Source organism: Cetorhinus maximus, chromosome 6, assembly GCF_964194155.1.
Source record: "Cetorhinus maximus chromosome 6, sCetMax3.hap1.1, whole genome shotgun sequence".
NCBI classification, from domain to species: Eukaryota; Metazoa; Chordata; class Chondrichthyes; order Lamniformes; family Cetorhinidae; genus Cetorhinus; species Cetorhinus maximus.
In genome coordinates this window covers 73,972,079-73,987,231 of record NC_135884.1, presented here as the reverse complement: position 1 = coordinate 73,987,231, position 15,153 = coordinate 73,972,079, and the positions used below count along the sequence as shown (strand labels likewise).

The 15,153-nt window shown below is 42.1% G+C and overlaps 1 protein-coding gene across 4 annotated transcripts in view; it reads left to right on the top strand.

Moving 5' to 3' along the window:
* ip6k1 (inositol hexakisphosphate kinase 1) overlaps positions 1 to 15,153 on the top strand; it is a 94,016-nt gene that overhangs the window by 73,000 nt on the left and 5,863 nt on the right. For all 4 annotated transcript variants that reach the window (XM_078543858.1, XM_078543860.1, XM_078543857.1 and 1 more), the window contains 2 exons: positions 356 to 537; positions 11,769 to 11,944. In XM_078543858.1, the coding sequence (XP_078399984.1) occupies positions 356 to 537; positions 11,769 to 11,944 (358 nt within the window). The remainder of the gene's footprint in view (positions 1 to 355; positions 538 to 11,768; positions 11,945 to 15,153) is intronic.

Below are 15,153 nucleotides of genomic sequence, written 5' to 3'. Positions count from 1 at the left end.
CTAGGTTTTGTACGTTGCCAGTTTTGGATGTAAAGGGAAGTTTTTTAAAAATCCTTATAATAAATACGCATTTCTCAAAATTCTCATTATTCCAATAAACAGGAATAGAAGGTTATGAGTAAAATATGGCACTCCCATTTGGCTGGGACTAAAGAAGTAAATGCAATTTAATACAATAAGATGCTGTTGCCTAGCTATTGAAGTATTAGATTGCAGTGTAACTACATTCAGGTCAACGTGCTCAGGAGGATCGCCAGCCCCACCCTGCCGTCAGTGAATGTGTGTGACTGCTCTATAAAATTACTGTCTTGTTCCCCTCTTCATCCTGTTTATTTCCTCTCTGACTTTCCCACAGCACTCAGGAGATGAAGAGTCCAAGGGTGGAGCTGCAGGTTCCATCGGACATTCCCTTCCAAATGCTGGATAGCAACAGTGCACTGATTTCGGAGAAGATCAGCTTCAACCCTTGGAGTCTACGTTGCCATAAACAGCAGCTGAGTCGCATGCGCTCAGAATCAAAGGACCGGAAACTCTACAGTATCCTTTACTCAGACCCACTCTAATGTACTGTGGTCAGCATAGTGACAGCCCTGCTTACCATCCTCTCCTATTTATTTAGTACAGCCCAATGTAACTGTATCAACTCACTAAGTCTGAACAGAAATATACAGTACTTCTGCATTTCAACATGAGTTGGTGTAATTCCACCAGTACTCCATGCCAATAAAAACTTGTATTTATATAGGGCCCTCTCATGTGCAAAGACTCCCAAGTTGGACAGAGTTATAGGAGAGATTAGGAGTGGTGACTAAAAAGCTTGGTCAAGGTGATGGACTTTGAAGAGGAGCAGGATAGAGAGGGTGCAGGGAGGGAATTCCAGAGAGTGAGGTGAAGGAAGCAGATGGCTTGGCCACTAGTGATGGGGCAAAGGCAAGGGGAAGATCCACAAGAGGCTAAAGTCAAAGTCAGAGCCTGGAGGAAGTTACGCCCTGCAATAGGCAGGGATGAGGCAATGAAGGGATGAGAGTTTTAAATTTGAGAGAACCAGTGTAGATTAGCAATGTCAGGGGTGATAGATGAACAAGACTGAGTGCAGGATAGGATATGAACAGCAGAGTTTTAGATGAGCTGAAGTTTGCAGATGGGAGGCTGGCCAGGAGAGCTTTGGAATAGTCGGGCCTGGAGATGACAGAGACATGGAATCGGTGTTTAAGCGGCAGATGAGCTAAGAGGATGGTAACAGGTGAAGTTGTAGAGACATTTCTTGTATGTATTTTTACTGAGATAGAAGCTATGTCAACATTCAAGATTAAATTGCAAAGCTGGATAAAAGAAAGGAGTTGAAGGGATATGGGAACAGGGTGGGAAAATACTTTAAAACTGATTGCCTACTTGCAGTGTAAATTCTGACATGGGCTGTCTGGGTCAAATATTCTGTTTCTGTGTTGTAACTTGGATATATTTCTATAGTGGTGGAAACAAGAGAAACTAAAGGGTCGGAAATTCAACTGAAATTGTGAACGTTCTGGTGCAGCTAGAGACAGTAACCGAGGAGACGAATGGAGTTTTTGACAAGGGCTGAATATGATGGCTTTGGTTTTCCAAATGTTTACCTGAGAGAAATGCCAGAGGCATCATGAACCTTGCCCTTAGGGGAGAGATGTTTAATGTCTAATGTAGCACTTCTCCTTTCCCTCTTCCATCGATGTATAAACCTTAGAACTGAAGTTATCAGTTTGCACATGTACAGTTTACTGCTGTGTTCTATAGTCAGGTTAACTCCATTGTATATCAGCTTTGATTGTATTGCATTATATCTATCTGAAAATAGGGACAAGAGTAGGTCTTTCAGTCTCTCATGCCGGTTCCAGCATTTAATTAGAACGTGGTCAACCTGTACCTCAACTGCATTTACCTGCTTTTGTTCCATATCCTTTAATACCCTTACTTAACGACAATCTATCAATCTCAGATTTGAAAATGTAAACTGACCCAGCATCCACAGCCTTTTGGAGTAGAAACTTGTAGATTTCTAATCCTTGTGGGAAAAGGTGCTCCCTGATTTTGTTCCTGAATGACATAGCTTAAAATATACCCAGAGAAGCATTACACTGAATGGAGTGTGAAGTGTGTATGCTGCTGTTGAATATAGTCTCTCAACTAGTGTGTCTGTCACAGGTTGGGACCGAAGCACAAACTGCTGACTGTGAGCCATTGTCTCGCAACTGGTCTAGAGGAATGTTTTCTTGACAAGATGAGAAAAACAAGACCCAACAGCCTCAGCACCTTACAAATAGAGAATGCAGCTCCACAACATAAAGGAGCATTAGGGTGTGTGCGTGCACGTATTGAGGTGGGGTTGGGTAGTGGAAGGGTGGTATTTGAATATGGTTTCTTTGAACACTTTGCTTGAGCTGCTTTTCTGTTAGGTTGCTTCTACTACCATGACACAGATGACAATGCCGCTAACTTTTATCGTATAATTACTGGCACTAATCTTGATAATTTTCTTAACTCTGCAGTACATTTTGCTATCCTGCATCCTGTACTACTGGTAAATTTAACAATTCTGCCTTCTATGCCCTCAAAGGGACTCTACATGCACACTATGGAAACTTAGTCCATTGGTTGATCTTTTAAATTAGATGACCTCTGATCATCAATAGTGGATCAGTATGTCCTTTAGTCTTTCTGTGTCCCCATTTAGACTACTTTGATGGTCAAAACCAAAGGATTCCTGTGCTGATTGCAGCAGTTGGTATCACAAAAGTGGTTTGTAAAATCTTTCCAGCATTTTGACATACTGTGCACTAGGTCAAAGGTAAAGTGGAGTTTGCTCACATCTGTATCTATAAACTTCCCAGACATCAGTGCCCTTAAAGAAAGAAAATGCTGAAAATACAACCAAATGTCGAAGAAGTAACAGGGTTAACGTTTCATGTGTGTACTCTGATGTGTTTCACACCTGAAGTATCATATACTGTATTTTCACAGATGGTGACTGACTGGGTATTTATAGCATTTTCTGTGTTAAAACAAGTTTCTGCCATGGACAATTTTTCCTTTATTTTTGGAAGCCAATTACGTTAACACCAAAATGTTTATGTTAACAACCGCCTTACTTTTAATGATATTTGACTGATTACATAGAGTTATTTAGCAGTGACTCTAATTGATTATCTCCATGTTGTGCTTCATTGTCTTGTGTCGCACTGCTTTATGTATGTCATTAACTGAAGACATCAGAAACCACCAGTTTATCATAAGTGATTTTATACAGCCGGGATAGCAGGGTCTTTGAGACCACAGGGACTGGTAGGCCCTGCCCTTTTATGAGTTGGCCCAGGGAAGGGTCCCATGCTCAGGGTTACAAATCATGGCCACTGGTGAACCAGCACATTTCCGGTGGGATGGCGGAAGAGCTAGAACTTCAAGGGATAACGGCTGCTTCCAGGTGGAGGATACTTCAGGAAGGAGACTTCTGCTTCCTTCAAGCAAAACAATGAGAAACCACCTCTTTCCCTTGGCCCTATCGCTCATTGATATTGAAAATAGGCAGCTCCTGGGAGCAACCAAAGAGAAAAACAGAAGCCTGCAAGGTATAGAGAAATGAGCAAAGGATCTGCCCTTAGGTAGATAACCACCACTACTTCATACAGCCATATTCCTTTCCTAGATGGGCATACTCGGAGTTCTTCACTAATCCACATACCCATATGCAAACGTGGATTTCATCTCAGTTGCTTTATAAATCTCCAGTCACTCCCAGTCAGTTGTTGTGTATTGAAACAAAATATATTGATGCTGCATCGATGTTAAGTGCAGGTGCCAGCCACATTGCTGAAATATAAAGAGGACACCGCAGATTCTCACAGCTAACAATCGTTTTTCCCAGTGATTCTGGCAACAGATTTTTATTATTTCTTTGAGCCTTCCCGTGCTCTAAGATCACCTTTCTATGCTCCTTCCTGACCCAGTCTCAAAACTCTGGGATTTTCCACTCCTCCCTGACTAGACCCGGCTCCCTGGCATGCTCTGCTCCTTTCTCTCACAGTCCCAGAGCCCTGGATTTTTCTGTTACTGTCAGATCCAGTTAAACATTGGGAAGTCTAAAGCCAATGTCATCAAATCCTTGCACAAGCTGCACATCCTTGCCAAATAGTCTATCCTTCACTCCCATTTCCCCCACTGTTTTGGACTGAACGAGACTGTATGCAGTCTCAGCAAACTATTCGATCCAGAGCTGTGTTCCAGATCCCATAGTGTCTCCATCACAAAGACTACCTACTTCCACCTCCCTGTAACATCGCCTGCAACCGCCCCAAGCTTAGAAAATCTACTGAAATCCTCATCGATGCCTCTGTCACCTTCAGAATCAACTATTCCAATGCCCTCTTGGTCAGGACCCATTCTACACTGTCTTTAAACTTCACATCCAAACTCTGCTGCCTGTATTCTATCCTGCACTGAGTCTCATTTGCCCATCACCCCTGTGGTTTCTGACCTACATTGACTCCCAGTCCCCCAATTCATCACATTAAAAATTATTATTTTTGCATTTAATTCCGTTTATGGCATAAACCCCTCCCTTTGCAACATCCTCCAGCTCTAGCATCAACCTTAGACCGGCTCCCAACTGTCTGCTCTTCCAACTCTGCCTTCTTGTGCATCCCCACTCCTTAAACCACCTCATACTCTGGAATTCCTTTCCCAGACCTGTCTGCCTGTCCAACACACTCTCCTTTAAGATTCTCCTTAAAACTCACCAATTTAGCCCAAGTGTCCCATCCAGGAGACAGGAAGAAAAATAAATATATAAATATATATATATGTGTCAATCTGACTACTTTATAAAATTATTGTTTTTCTGTATTTCAAAATGGACTATTGCTGGTCTGTTAAAATGGCCACAGCTGACCACATGGTAGTTCTGGAAGCTTCTGAATAGTTTAAACATGAACAAAGGTCAACATATCAAACCCCCTGGAATGTAACACGCCTTATATCGTATAAACATTTCAGCTAAGCCAACGCAAAGGATTCAAACAATATGTCTATACCAGCCAGCTCTGAACAAAGGCAGAGTTTTTTGGGATTCATCATCTTCAACGTTTACTAATGGTTCTTCAGTTATCTGCTCAAAAGACAATGGACTTTAACAAGGGTGCCTTGTTAGCTCTGAAAAGTCACGCGGACTCAAAACGGTGATTCTGTTTCTCTCTCCATAGATGCTGCCAGATCTGCTGAGTTTTTCCAGCATTTTTTGTTTTTATTGCCTCATTAGCTTAATAGCTTGACCCAAAACCATCCTGTCACATGATCAAGACTTGAGCTGTTTGAATTCCTTCCATTAGACAGCTTTTGAATTTTATCTTCAGGTGTGAATTAACCTCAGGAGAAAACCGGACTCCAGGCTAGCAGCCTGCTTCTGACCTCCATCTCTCTGAGTCTGACCTCCAGAAAAAAACCCTGTATTTCACCTACAAAGTGAATGAATACCCAGGATACAAGAATACTTTGCTGCATTGTCAACAGACTCAACCTGCATCAAGTTCCTAGGACCAAGACCAGGAATTCTGCCAGACAAAACCACCTAAAAGATGCCACTGGACTTTTGATTCTGGACTCTGCATTCACGTGAAACCATAATTTTTATTTTTATCATGGTCTTGCCCTGCATTCCTTTCTTTCTCTTATCCCTGTTCTAGTGTAGGAGTGCAAAAAGGGGCCGATGTTGCAAAACTCCTTTCCTGTGTTTTGTGTGTGTGTAATCTAAACTACCCTTCTTATTTTACCTTGTCACAAGTTTGCTGTGGTGATATTAATAGAGGATTGGATAACTCCAAAACTGAAAGGTTGGGGAAAATCAAAAACAGCTTTCTGTTTGTGAGTGGAGAAATCAGGACTGTCTAAATTAATCCCCCTACTGTCCGTAACACAAGTATTTGGTCAGTTGTCCTCCTTTAGCTTGGCACCTAATAATTTGAATGCACCCAACATTTTTCTAGGCTGAAGGCATTATATAAATGCATGTTATTGTTGTAGTTAAAAATTCTCATTATGCATCAGAATTTGTCTGATGATATATAAATGTTATGGGGGTTACTGGTCTTAAGTGAAGTGTTTATCTTACAGCAGACTCCATGTGAATGCCAGTGATTTTGAACTGAGGAGTCCTTGTCTGGATGCTGTACTGTTTGTTCCATACCAGCTGATGCCTTATCAATGTGAATGCATTAGGCATATGCTGCAGTTGTATGAATGGAGCCATGAGGTCTGTTGTGCAGAGAATAGCCTGGGCAGTAACCACTTCAATTTCTCCTTGCTTTGACAAATCTGCTTAGTCAGTAGGCCTCAGTGCATCATGTTTTAGGTCCCGAAGGGTTGACATGCATTAAGTTTGTTTTTGTACATTTTCTCCTGGCCGTTGTCCAACTAGCAGAAGGATATATGTTGCTAATTTACTTTACAATTACAAATATGGAGTCAGCAGTTTACAGCTGTTTCTAAGTTGTTGCTTTTTCTGATGACAAGCAATTATTGAATTATATTCCCATGCTTTTTTTGAAAGTTGTGTGTTGAAGTTGCTGATTGAAGTCCACTGCTTTTCCATTGTGGAGCTGTGAGTGAAGCAACTGCAGATTTTAGGAAATGGAAAAAACACATTAATCTTTAGCTTCCTGACAAAGGCTTGCATCAAAGTTATGGGCCAGGAATTTTCATTCCAAAATATAGGAATTGTTGTGACTTTGAGTATGGGAAGGACAAAGCTGCTCTGGGATGAACTGCCACTTGTATTCATAAAGTAAAATGCCCTAACTTCACAGAATCATTATCAGACAAAGTTTGACACTGAGCCACATCGAGATATTGGAACAGCTGACCAAAAGCTTAGTCAAAAATATAGGTTTTAAGCAACGTCTTAAAGAAGGACAGAGAGGTGGAGAAGCAGAGAGGCTTACGCAGGGAAGTTGGGTTTAGGACCTAGGTAGCTGAAGGGTTTAATATTGATAAGGAGAAGGTACTGGATGGGCTGTCTGTACCTAAAAGTTGATAAAGCACCAGGACTGGATGAGATGCACCCTAGAATATTGAAGGAATTCAGAGTGGAAATTGCAGAGCCACTGGCCATAACTTTTCAGTTCTCCTTAAACTCGGGTGGTGCCAGAGGACTGGAGAATTGCAAATGTTACACCTTATTCAACAACGGGTGTAAAGATTATCCCAGCAACTACAGGCCAGTCAGTTTAACCTCAGTGGTGGGAAAGCTTTTAGGAATAATAATTCAGGACAACGTTAATATTCACTTGGCCAAATGCAGTTTAATTAAGGAAAGCCAACATGGATTTATTATGGACAAATCATATTTAACTAATTTGCTGGAGTTTTTTGATGAGGTAACAGAGTGGGTTAATGAGGGTAATGCTGTTGATGTAGTGCAATGGGCTTCCAAAAGCCATTTGATAAAGTTCTGCACACCAGACTAGTGAGCAAAGTTAGAGTTCATGGAATAAAAGGGAGAGTAGCTGACAGGAAACAGCGAGTGAATGGTTGTCTTTCAGACTGGAGGAATGTTTATAGTGGGGTTCTCTACAGATCAGCGTTAGGGCCCCTGCTGTTCCTGGTATATATTAATGACCTAGACCTTGATGTACAGGGCACAATTTCAAAGTCTGACGATGATACAAAACTTGGAAGTCTGGTGAAGCATGAGTAGGAGACTGTAGAACATCCAAAGGACATAGGTTGGTGGATTGGGTGGGCAAGTGGCAGATGAAATTTAATGCAGAGAGGTACTAAGTGATTAATTTTATTTGGAAGAATGCAGAGAGACGTTATCAAAGAAGGGGTACAATTCCAAACTAGGTGCAGGAGCAGAGGGACCTGGGTGTATTTTTGCACAAATCAGTGAAGCTGGCAGGACAGGTTGAGAGAATTATAAAGTATACAGCATCCTGGGCTTTTTCAATAGAGGCATGGTGTACAAAAGCCAGGAAGTTATGTTAAACCTGTCTAAAACACTCAACTGGACCTCAACTAGAGTACTGTGTCCAGTTCTAGGCACCACACTTTAGGAAGGATGTGAAAGCATTAGAGAGAGTGCAGAGAAGATTCATGAGAATGTTTCCTTTAGTGGAACTTCAGTTACGCAGAAAGGTTGGAGAATTTTGAACTGCTTTCCTTGAAGGAGAGCACATTGAGAGGTGTTCAAAATCATGAGGAGCCTGGGCTGAGTAGATAGGGGAGAAATTGTTGCCATTGGTGTAAGATTAGATTTAAAGTAATTGGTAAAAGAAGCATGAGAAAAAACGTTTTCATGCAACGAGTGTTTATGATCTGGAATACACTGCCTGAGAGTGGGTGGAGACAATCCAGGCATTCAAAAAAGAATTGGATGATTATCTGAAAAAGAAAAATTTGCAGGGCTGTTGGGAAAGGGCAGGGGAGTGGCACTAGGTGAATTGCTCCTTTGGAGGGCCAACACAGACGTGATGGGTGGAAAGACCTTCTGTGCTGTATCCATTCTATGATTCTCCTGATTTTCTCTGCTGAAATGCTTACTGTTGACAGGATTCAGTTCTGTGGCCCAGCCGCCTTCCTGTACCTCGTACAAGGTGGCCAATGCAGCCTGTATGAGCGTTGGCTGGTTATATGACCAGGGAAAGTTATACAGCCAACCTCAATGCCTACGCAGCTGCATGACAATCAGGAAATCTTGATTCTTCTTTCATATCCCTAGACCGCGGGTGCTGAAGTGAATGTTCTTAACCCTTACATTACTTTAGTTGATGGTTGCTAACTCAGTATAACCTGGCAGTCAAACCTGTGACCTCTTTGGTGCGGTATGTTTTTTTTCCTTACTGAAAGCACAACCTTCAATGTTCGAGCAATTAAAACCGGGGATACACAAAGAGGCTAGAATGTAAGGAGTGCAGAGATCTTGAAGGTTGTAGAGCTGGAGAAGGTTACTGAGATAGGGAGGGGGTTGGGGTGAAGCCATGGGGGCTTTTGAAAACAAGGATCAGAACTTTAAAATTGAAGTGTTGCTGGACCAAGAGTTAATGTAGGTCAGTGAGCACAGGGGCAATGGGTGAATGGGTACTGGTGCCAATTAGGATACAGGCCACAAAGTTTTGGATGAGCTCACATTTATGGAGTGTGGAAGATGGACGTCTGGCCCGGAGAGCATTGGATTATTCAAGGCCACAGGCAACTAAGGCATAGATTAAGGTTCCAGCAATAGATGAGCTGCCTGTGTATTGTGGCTCTACGAGAGAAGGATGGAAACAACAGCCACCATAATGCATATAACTATCCAGCTATATCTGTCTGTTTTTGTGTGTCTCTCTCTCTCTCCCTGTCCCTCATGTCCCTCCCTCTCTCTCTTTCTTTCTTTGATCTTTCCCTTATGTATGTGTCTCTATCTCTGCCACTTTCATTCTCTCTTCTATGCGCATCCCTCCCTCTCTGCCTGGTTTTCTTTTATGGATTGTTGCTATACTTGTCTTTTCCTTTGCAGTGAAAGCAACTCTCTAGAAATCTTTGTTTCAACAACAACCTGCATTTATGGAGTGCCTTTAATGTAATTAAACATCCCAACACATTTCTGGGAAGCATTATCAAACAAAATTCGACATCCACAGAATTTGTCCACTGCCAGCTGAGATTTCAAACTCAAGCCACAGGCTTCAGACAGAAATGCAGGCCCATGGGGGAGGAGCTTAATTCACAGTTGGAGAGTGTGATGTGATGTGTGTGGTATATCTAGTTGGGTACATTGACGTGTGAAGAAAAAATGACATGGTTTAAACTAATACGTTAGTTTGAGGTTTTGAATTGTTGACATTGAGCAACTCAGTAATGTTTTGAGCCAATTACTCATTTTTGCTCTACAGTCTTTGGTGTGATAGGACAGACCTGTTAGAGCCCAGACTGCTAATTATTTAGATTTACTAGATTTTGGGGCAAGCTTGTGTTCCCGTTTTTAAAAAAAATTCTATCTCCATTTAATTTTTTTAAATGGTTTTAACTGCAAGTAAATGTTAGGAATTGCTGGGATCAGCCTGGTCTGCCTAGCCCTTCCTTATACAATATACTCACGTCTTCCCTATCAGACCCTGCATTGCTAGCTTTGCAGCATTACATGTTGTCAGCGCTGTGTGCATCTCACTCCAGCTGGGTTGCTGGGTTGTTGCAGTGGAAGAATGCTGCTTATAACAGACTGGGGACAAATGTTCCCCTCGTTCCACAGACCCTGGATCAGTGAGCAAATCTTCAGAGACCCTTTGGCAAGATGCAGGTGCTCGTGAATGCACTTAAGTTATTATCCCTCCATCTGCCATTTCCTGTCCTTCATGCTGGTCTATGCCCTTGATTTTTCTTCCCCGCTCTTGCCAGCAGGATAGTTGAAGAAAATGGAGTGCTGTTATAAACTTTATTAAAGCCACTTTACAGTCAGGACCGAAGAGTATATTTGCGGCTGGCCTTCCCCTTAGTGTTTAGGTGCACTAAGAAGCTGTGGTACTAAACCTTACAACCCAGAAAGTCCCAAGTTTAGTTTTTGATCTGTGCTAAGTTAGCCAATCTTAGCCAACCCCAGTCACCATAGTTGGCCTTGGGCTGTACTGGGCTGAAACGTCCTGGAATAAAAATTCTCCAGGATTCCTGCTTCTGATCATTACCCAGTGAATTCTCCTGGTAAAGAGGAACACATGGACACCAGTGAAAATAGAAATGAGCTTGGCTGTCACAGCTTCTAAAGTCAGATATCTCCACCATTACTCACCGTCAAGGCTTGTATGTGTAGAATGACTACTTAGGACAGTTGAATTAGACAACATGAGGCAGTGCTTTCAAGAGGGGGTGGAAGGCAGGGTCAAGGAAAGCGAGAATATTGGTGAAGAAATACCTTTTGAATTGTTGAATGCTAACGGGGCATGCTAGCCAGTATTGATAGGTTAGTCCTTACTACACACACCAAGATTAAAAAGGACTTTTCCTTTTCTCAGTGAAAACTGTGATGAAGAGATTGTGCAATGTATAGTTTGAAATCCCCTTGCAAAAACAGAGTTTCTGAGGGGTTAGTGTGTTATTTGGTGTTGGCCAAACTATTCCAGTTCCTCTTCGTGGCAGGTCAGTCCAAGAATAACTTGGTGGCATCTGTGGAATGACTTGAGGATAGACTGAATGTGGTACTGAGCAAAAATTCAGGGCTAATCTTACGGTTAAGGAGCATAAGAAACCTATTATAATAATAAGAAACCTATTAAGAAAGTGCCCTTAGATAGAGATAGCTGGGATAGCTTTTTTAAAATCCCTTCATGGGACGTGTGCATTAATGGCAAGGCCAGCATCTATTGTCCATCTCTAATTGCCCTTGAGAAGGTGTTGGTGAACCACCTTCTTGAATGCAGCTGAGTGGCTTGCTAGGCTATTTCAAAGGGTAGTTAAGAGTCAACTACATTGCTGTGAGTCTGGAGTCACATATAGGCCAGAGTGGGTAAGGACAGCGATATTAATGAACTGAGCTGGTTTTTTTATGACAGTCCCATAGTTTCATGGTCACCATTTCTGACACTAGCTTTTTATTCTAGATTTATTTAATTGAATTTCCCCAGCTGCTGTGGTGGGATTCGAGCTCGTGTCTCCTGATCACCAGTCCAGGCCTCTGGGTGACTAGTCCACTATGCTATTGTACCTGTTATGTTAGGATTGGGCGCAGTGGTTTCTGATGGAAAGGCAGGGACATTCCTTAACAAGCTCCTCAGAGTTTCTGCTCCTGGAGAACGTGGTTCATCAGTTTGGATATCCTTGTATTCTGGACCTAAAGATGGGGACCAGGCAGCATGGAGATGACGCATCTGAGGAGAAGGCAGCACGTCAGATGAGAAAATGTGAGCTGAGCACTTCGGGAGCACTGGGCGTGCGAGTGTGTGGAATGCAGGTAAGTGACCCATTTTAAAATAATAAAATGCGGCTTGCCATTCAGTGTGTCATACAGATTCTGTACAAGGTAAATTATTTTGTTTAAATCTGCATTGGAAAGAAACTTAACTCCGTGTCTTATCATGGCGTTCAAACTGTTGAATAGATAAGAAATTGGCTGAAGTGTGAAAAGCACCAGGTACTTATTAAAGAAGTCAGGTCAAGTTTGGGGGTGGTGGGATTCGAGAAATGCTGAGGTGACATACAGGTTGGTGTTCACACTAATTTACACTGAATGATAGATTCATTAATTCAACGCAAACTGATCAAATTTGCAGGCAGTACTAAACTAAAGAAGGCTTGAATTTCAGGAGGTAAGTTGGAAACTAAAGGATGAGTTAGACAAAAGATTTGGGTAAAACAATGCCAGAACAATGTCAGCTTGGCTCAGTTGGTAGCACTCTCTTACCTCTGAATCAGAAGTTCTTCAGTTCCAGTTGCAATACAGGACCTGAGTACCTAATCTAAGCTGCTATTTCAGGGTAGTATTTAGGAAGTTCTACCTTTTGGATGAGATACTAGTCCTAGGCCCTGTGTGCCTGCTTGAGTGGATGCAAAATGTCCCGCTGCATTAAGATCATAAGAAGAGTGAGTCATTCAGCCCATCAAGCATGATCCACCATTTACTGAGATCGTGGCTGCTCTGTATCTTAATTCCATCCACCTACCTTGACTCCAAATCCTTTTTATAATCCTATCTAGCAAAAATCTATCAATCTCGGATTTAAAATCTTTAGTTGAACCTAGTATCTACTGCATTTTGTGGGAGAGTTCCACACTTCTAGCACCCTTTGTATGAAGAAGTGTTTTCTAACTTCTCTTCCAACTGGTTTGGTTCAGATTTCCAGGTATATCCCTTTGTCCTAGGCTCCCCTGTCAGCAGATAAATTCCTTTCAGATTCCTAAAAATCTCAAATCAAATCACCCTTTCTGTATTCCAGGGAATACAAATTTGTGTAATCTTTTATAATCTAACCCTTGTAACCCTGTAATATTCTGATGAATCTGTGCTGCATTCCTTCCAAGACTAATATATTCTAAGGTGCAATACCCAGAACTTTGCAGTATTCCAGATATGGCCTAACCAGGGCCTTGTAGCGCTGTAGTAAAACCTCTCCTTCTTTAAACTCCAGATATCTAGTTAGAAAAACCAAACTTCCATTGGTACGCAATTTGAAGACTAGAAGGGAAGTTCTCCAGGTCTCTTGGCCAATGTTCATCCATCAACTAATACCATTTAAAAAAACAGATTCCCTGGCCATTTATCTCATTGTAAATTGTTTACTGCTGTTAACCTATATAACACTTCAAAGTTATTTAATTGTCTGACGTGCTGTGGAACATTGTGGGGCTAAAAAAGGAGAAATGCAAGCTTTTTCTTATTCTTGGTATAAAAGTAGAAAGTACTGCAGATGGATAGACAAAGTGATGAAGCGGGTAAGAACTTGAAAGAGGCTTAGCTATTTTAGACATGATGCTGAACATGCCCAACCACTGCAGAACAGCAATCCTCAAAGGAAATGGAACACAGAACTATGCAGTAGAACCTCCAAGGAAGTCAAGTTAAAACTGTTAAACATTTAGTTTGCCCTTCTCTGTCAGCACTAGCCACTGACTCATCTGAGGGCTGAAGTCAGATCAGAGCAAAGCCATGGGTTCGATCCCTAGTGTCAGAGTCTAAGTTATGAGGAAAGACTAGAGAACATGGGCTTTTTACCCAGGATAGAAGTTGATTGAGAGATGGTCTTTTGAAGTATATCAGATAATAAAGAATATATGATATCTTGCATAGTAATTCAAGCTGAACCATGGCATGGGAGGAGGGTCACAGTCAAAGACTAGGACCCATGTCAGGAAGTTTTATCGGCAGATAGACTGGAGGTCTGCTACTGGGTGGCCAGGTGTCCACGGACAGGAAACAAAAGCAGGGATCCCACTCCAAATCATCATGTATTCATCATGCTACTGAGGGAGGAGAAAATTGGGTTCAGTCATGTTACCAACCATAGAATCATAGAAAGTTTACAGCACAGAAAGAGGCCACTTGGCCCATCATGTCTGCGCCGGCAAGAATTCAGCCACCCAGCCTAATCCCACTTTCCAGCATTTGGTCCTGCAGGTTGCAGCACTAGAGGTTCACATCCAGACACCTTTTAAATGAGATGAGGGTTTCTGCCTCTACTAGCCTTTCAGGCAGTTAGTTCGAGAACCCCACCACCCTCTGGGTGAAAAAAAACTCTTCCTCACCTCCCCTTTAATCTTTCTACCAATCAGGGTAAATCTATGCCCCCTAGTCACTGACCTCTCTGCTAATGTAAATAGCCCCTTCCCATCCAAGCCCCTCCCAATTTTGTAGATCTCAATCAAAAGTCCCGTCAGCCTCCTCTGTTCCAAGGAGAACAATCCCAGCCTGTCCAATCTTTCCTCATAATTGCAGTTTTCCAGTCCTGGCAACATCCTCGTAAATCTCCTGTGTACCTTCTCTAATGCAATTACATCCTTTCTGTAATGAGGTGACCAGAGTTGCACACAGTACTCAAGTTGTGGCCTAACCGTTTTATATAGTGCTCCCTGCTCTTGTGTTCTATGCCTCGGCTAATAAATGAAAGGATTCCATTTGCCTTCTTAAACACTTTTATCAATCTGCCAAGCTACCTTCAGGGATCTTTGGACATTCACTCCAAGGTGTCTCACTTCCTGTATTCCTCTCAGTATCCTCCCATTTATTGCGTGATCCTTTGACCATGGTCAGTTTAGCCTACTAACATTTAAGATCACACGGTAGCCGTTCAGGGGAAGTATTGGGAAGCTGCTAGAGTTTGTGGGACTGTACCCTAGCGCAAACCACAAACTGCAGGAGAGAAGAGGCAGGGAGTGATTTATAAAAACATACTTCCTTCACTGGCCCGTTCTTAATATTTACATTACAGTTCTTCACATCCAATTCTAGAATGAATATTGGAATGATGCAGCCAAAGGAGACTGATGTTAATCCATCTCCTTCATATTGTCATTCAGTAACCCCCTGCCAGTAAAAGCCCTGTGTTACTGCCTATTTCTCTTACTGATAATGCAGCCCTGCGCATAGTAACCATTCCATTTTTCCCTTTATTGCTGCCTGTATCTCTAATGATAATGCAGCTCTGCATACAGTTGCACAGTAACTGT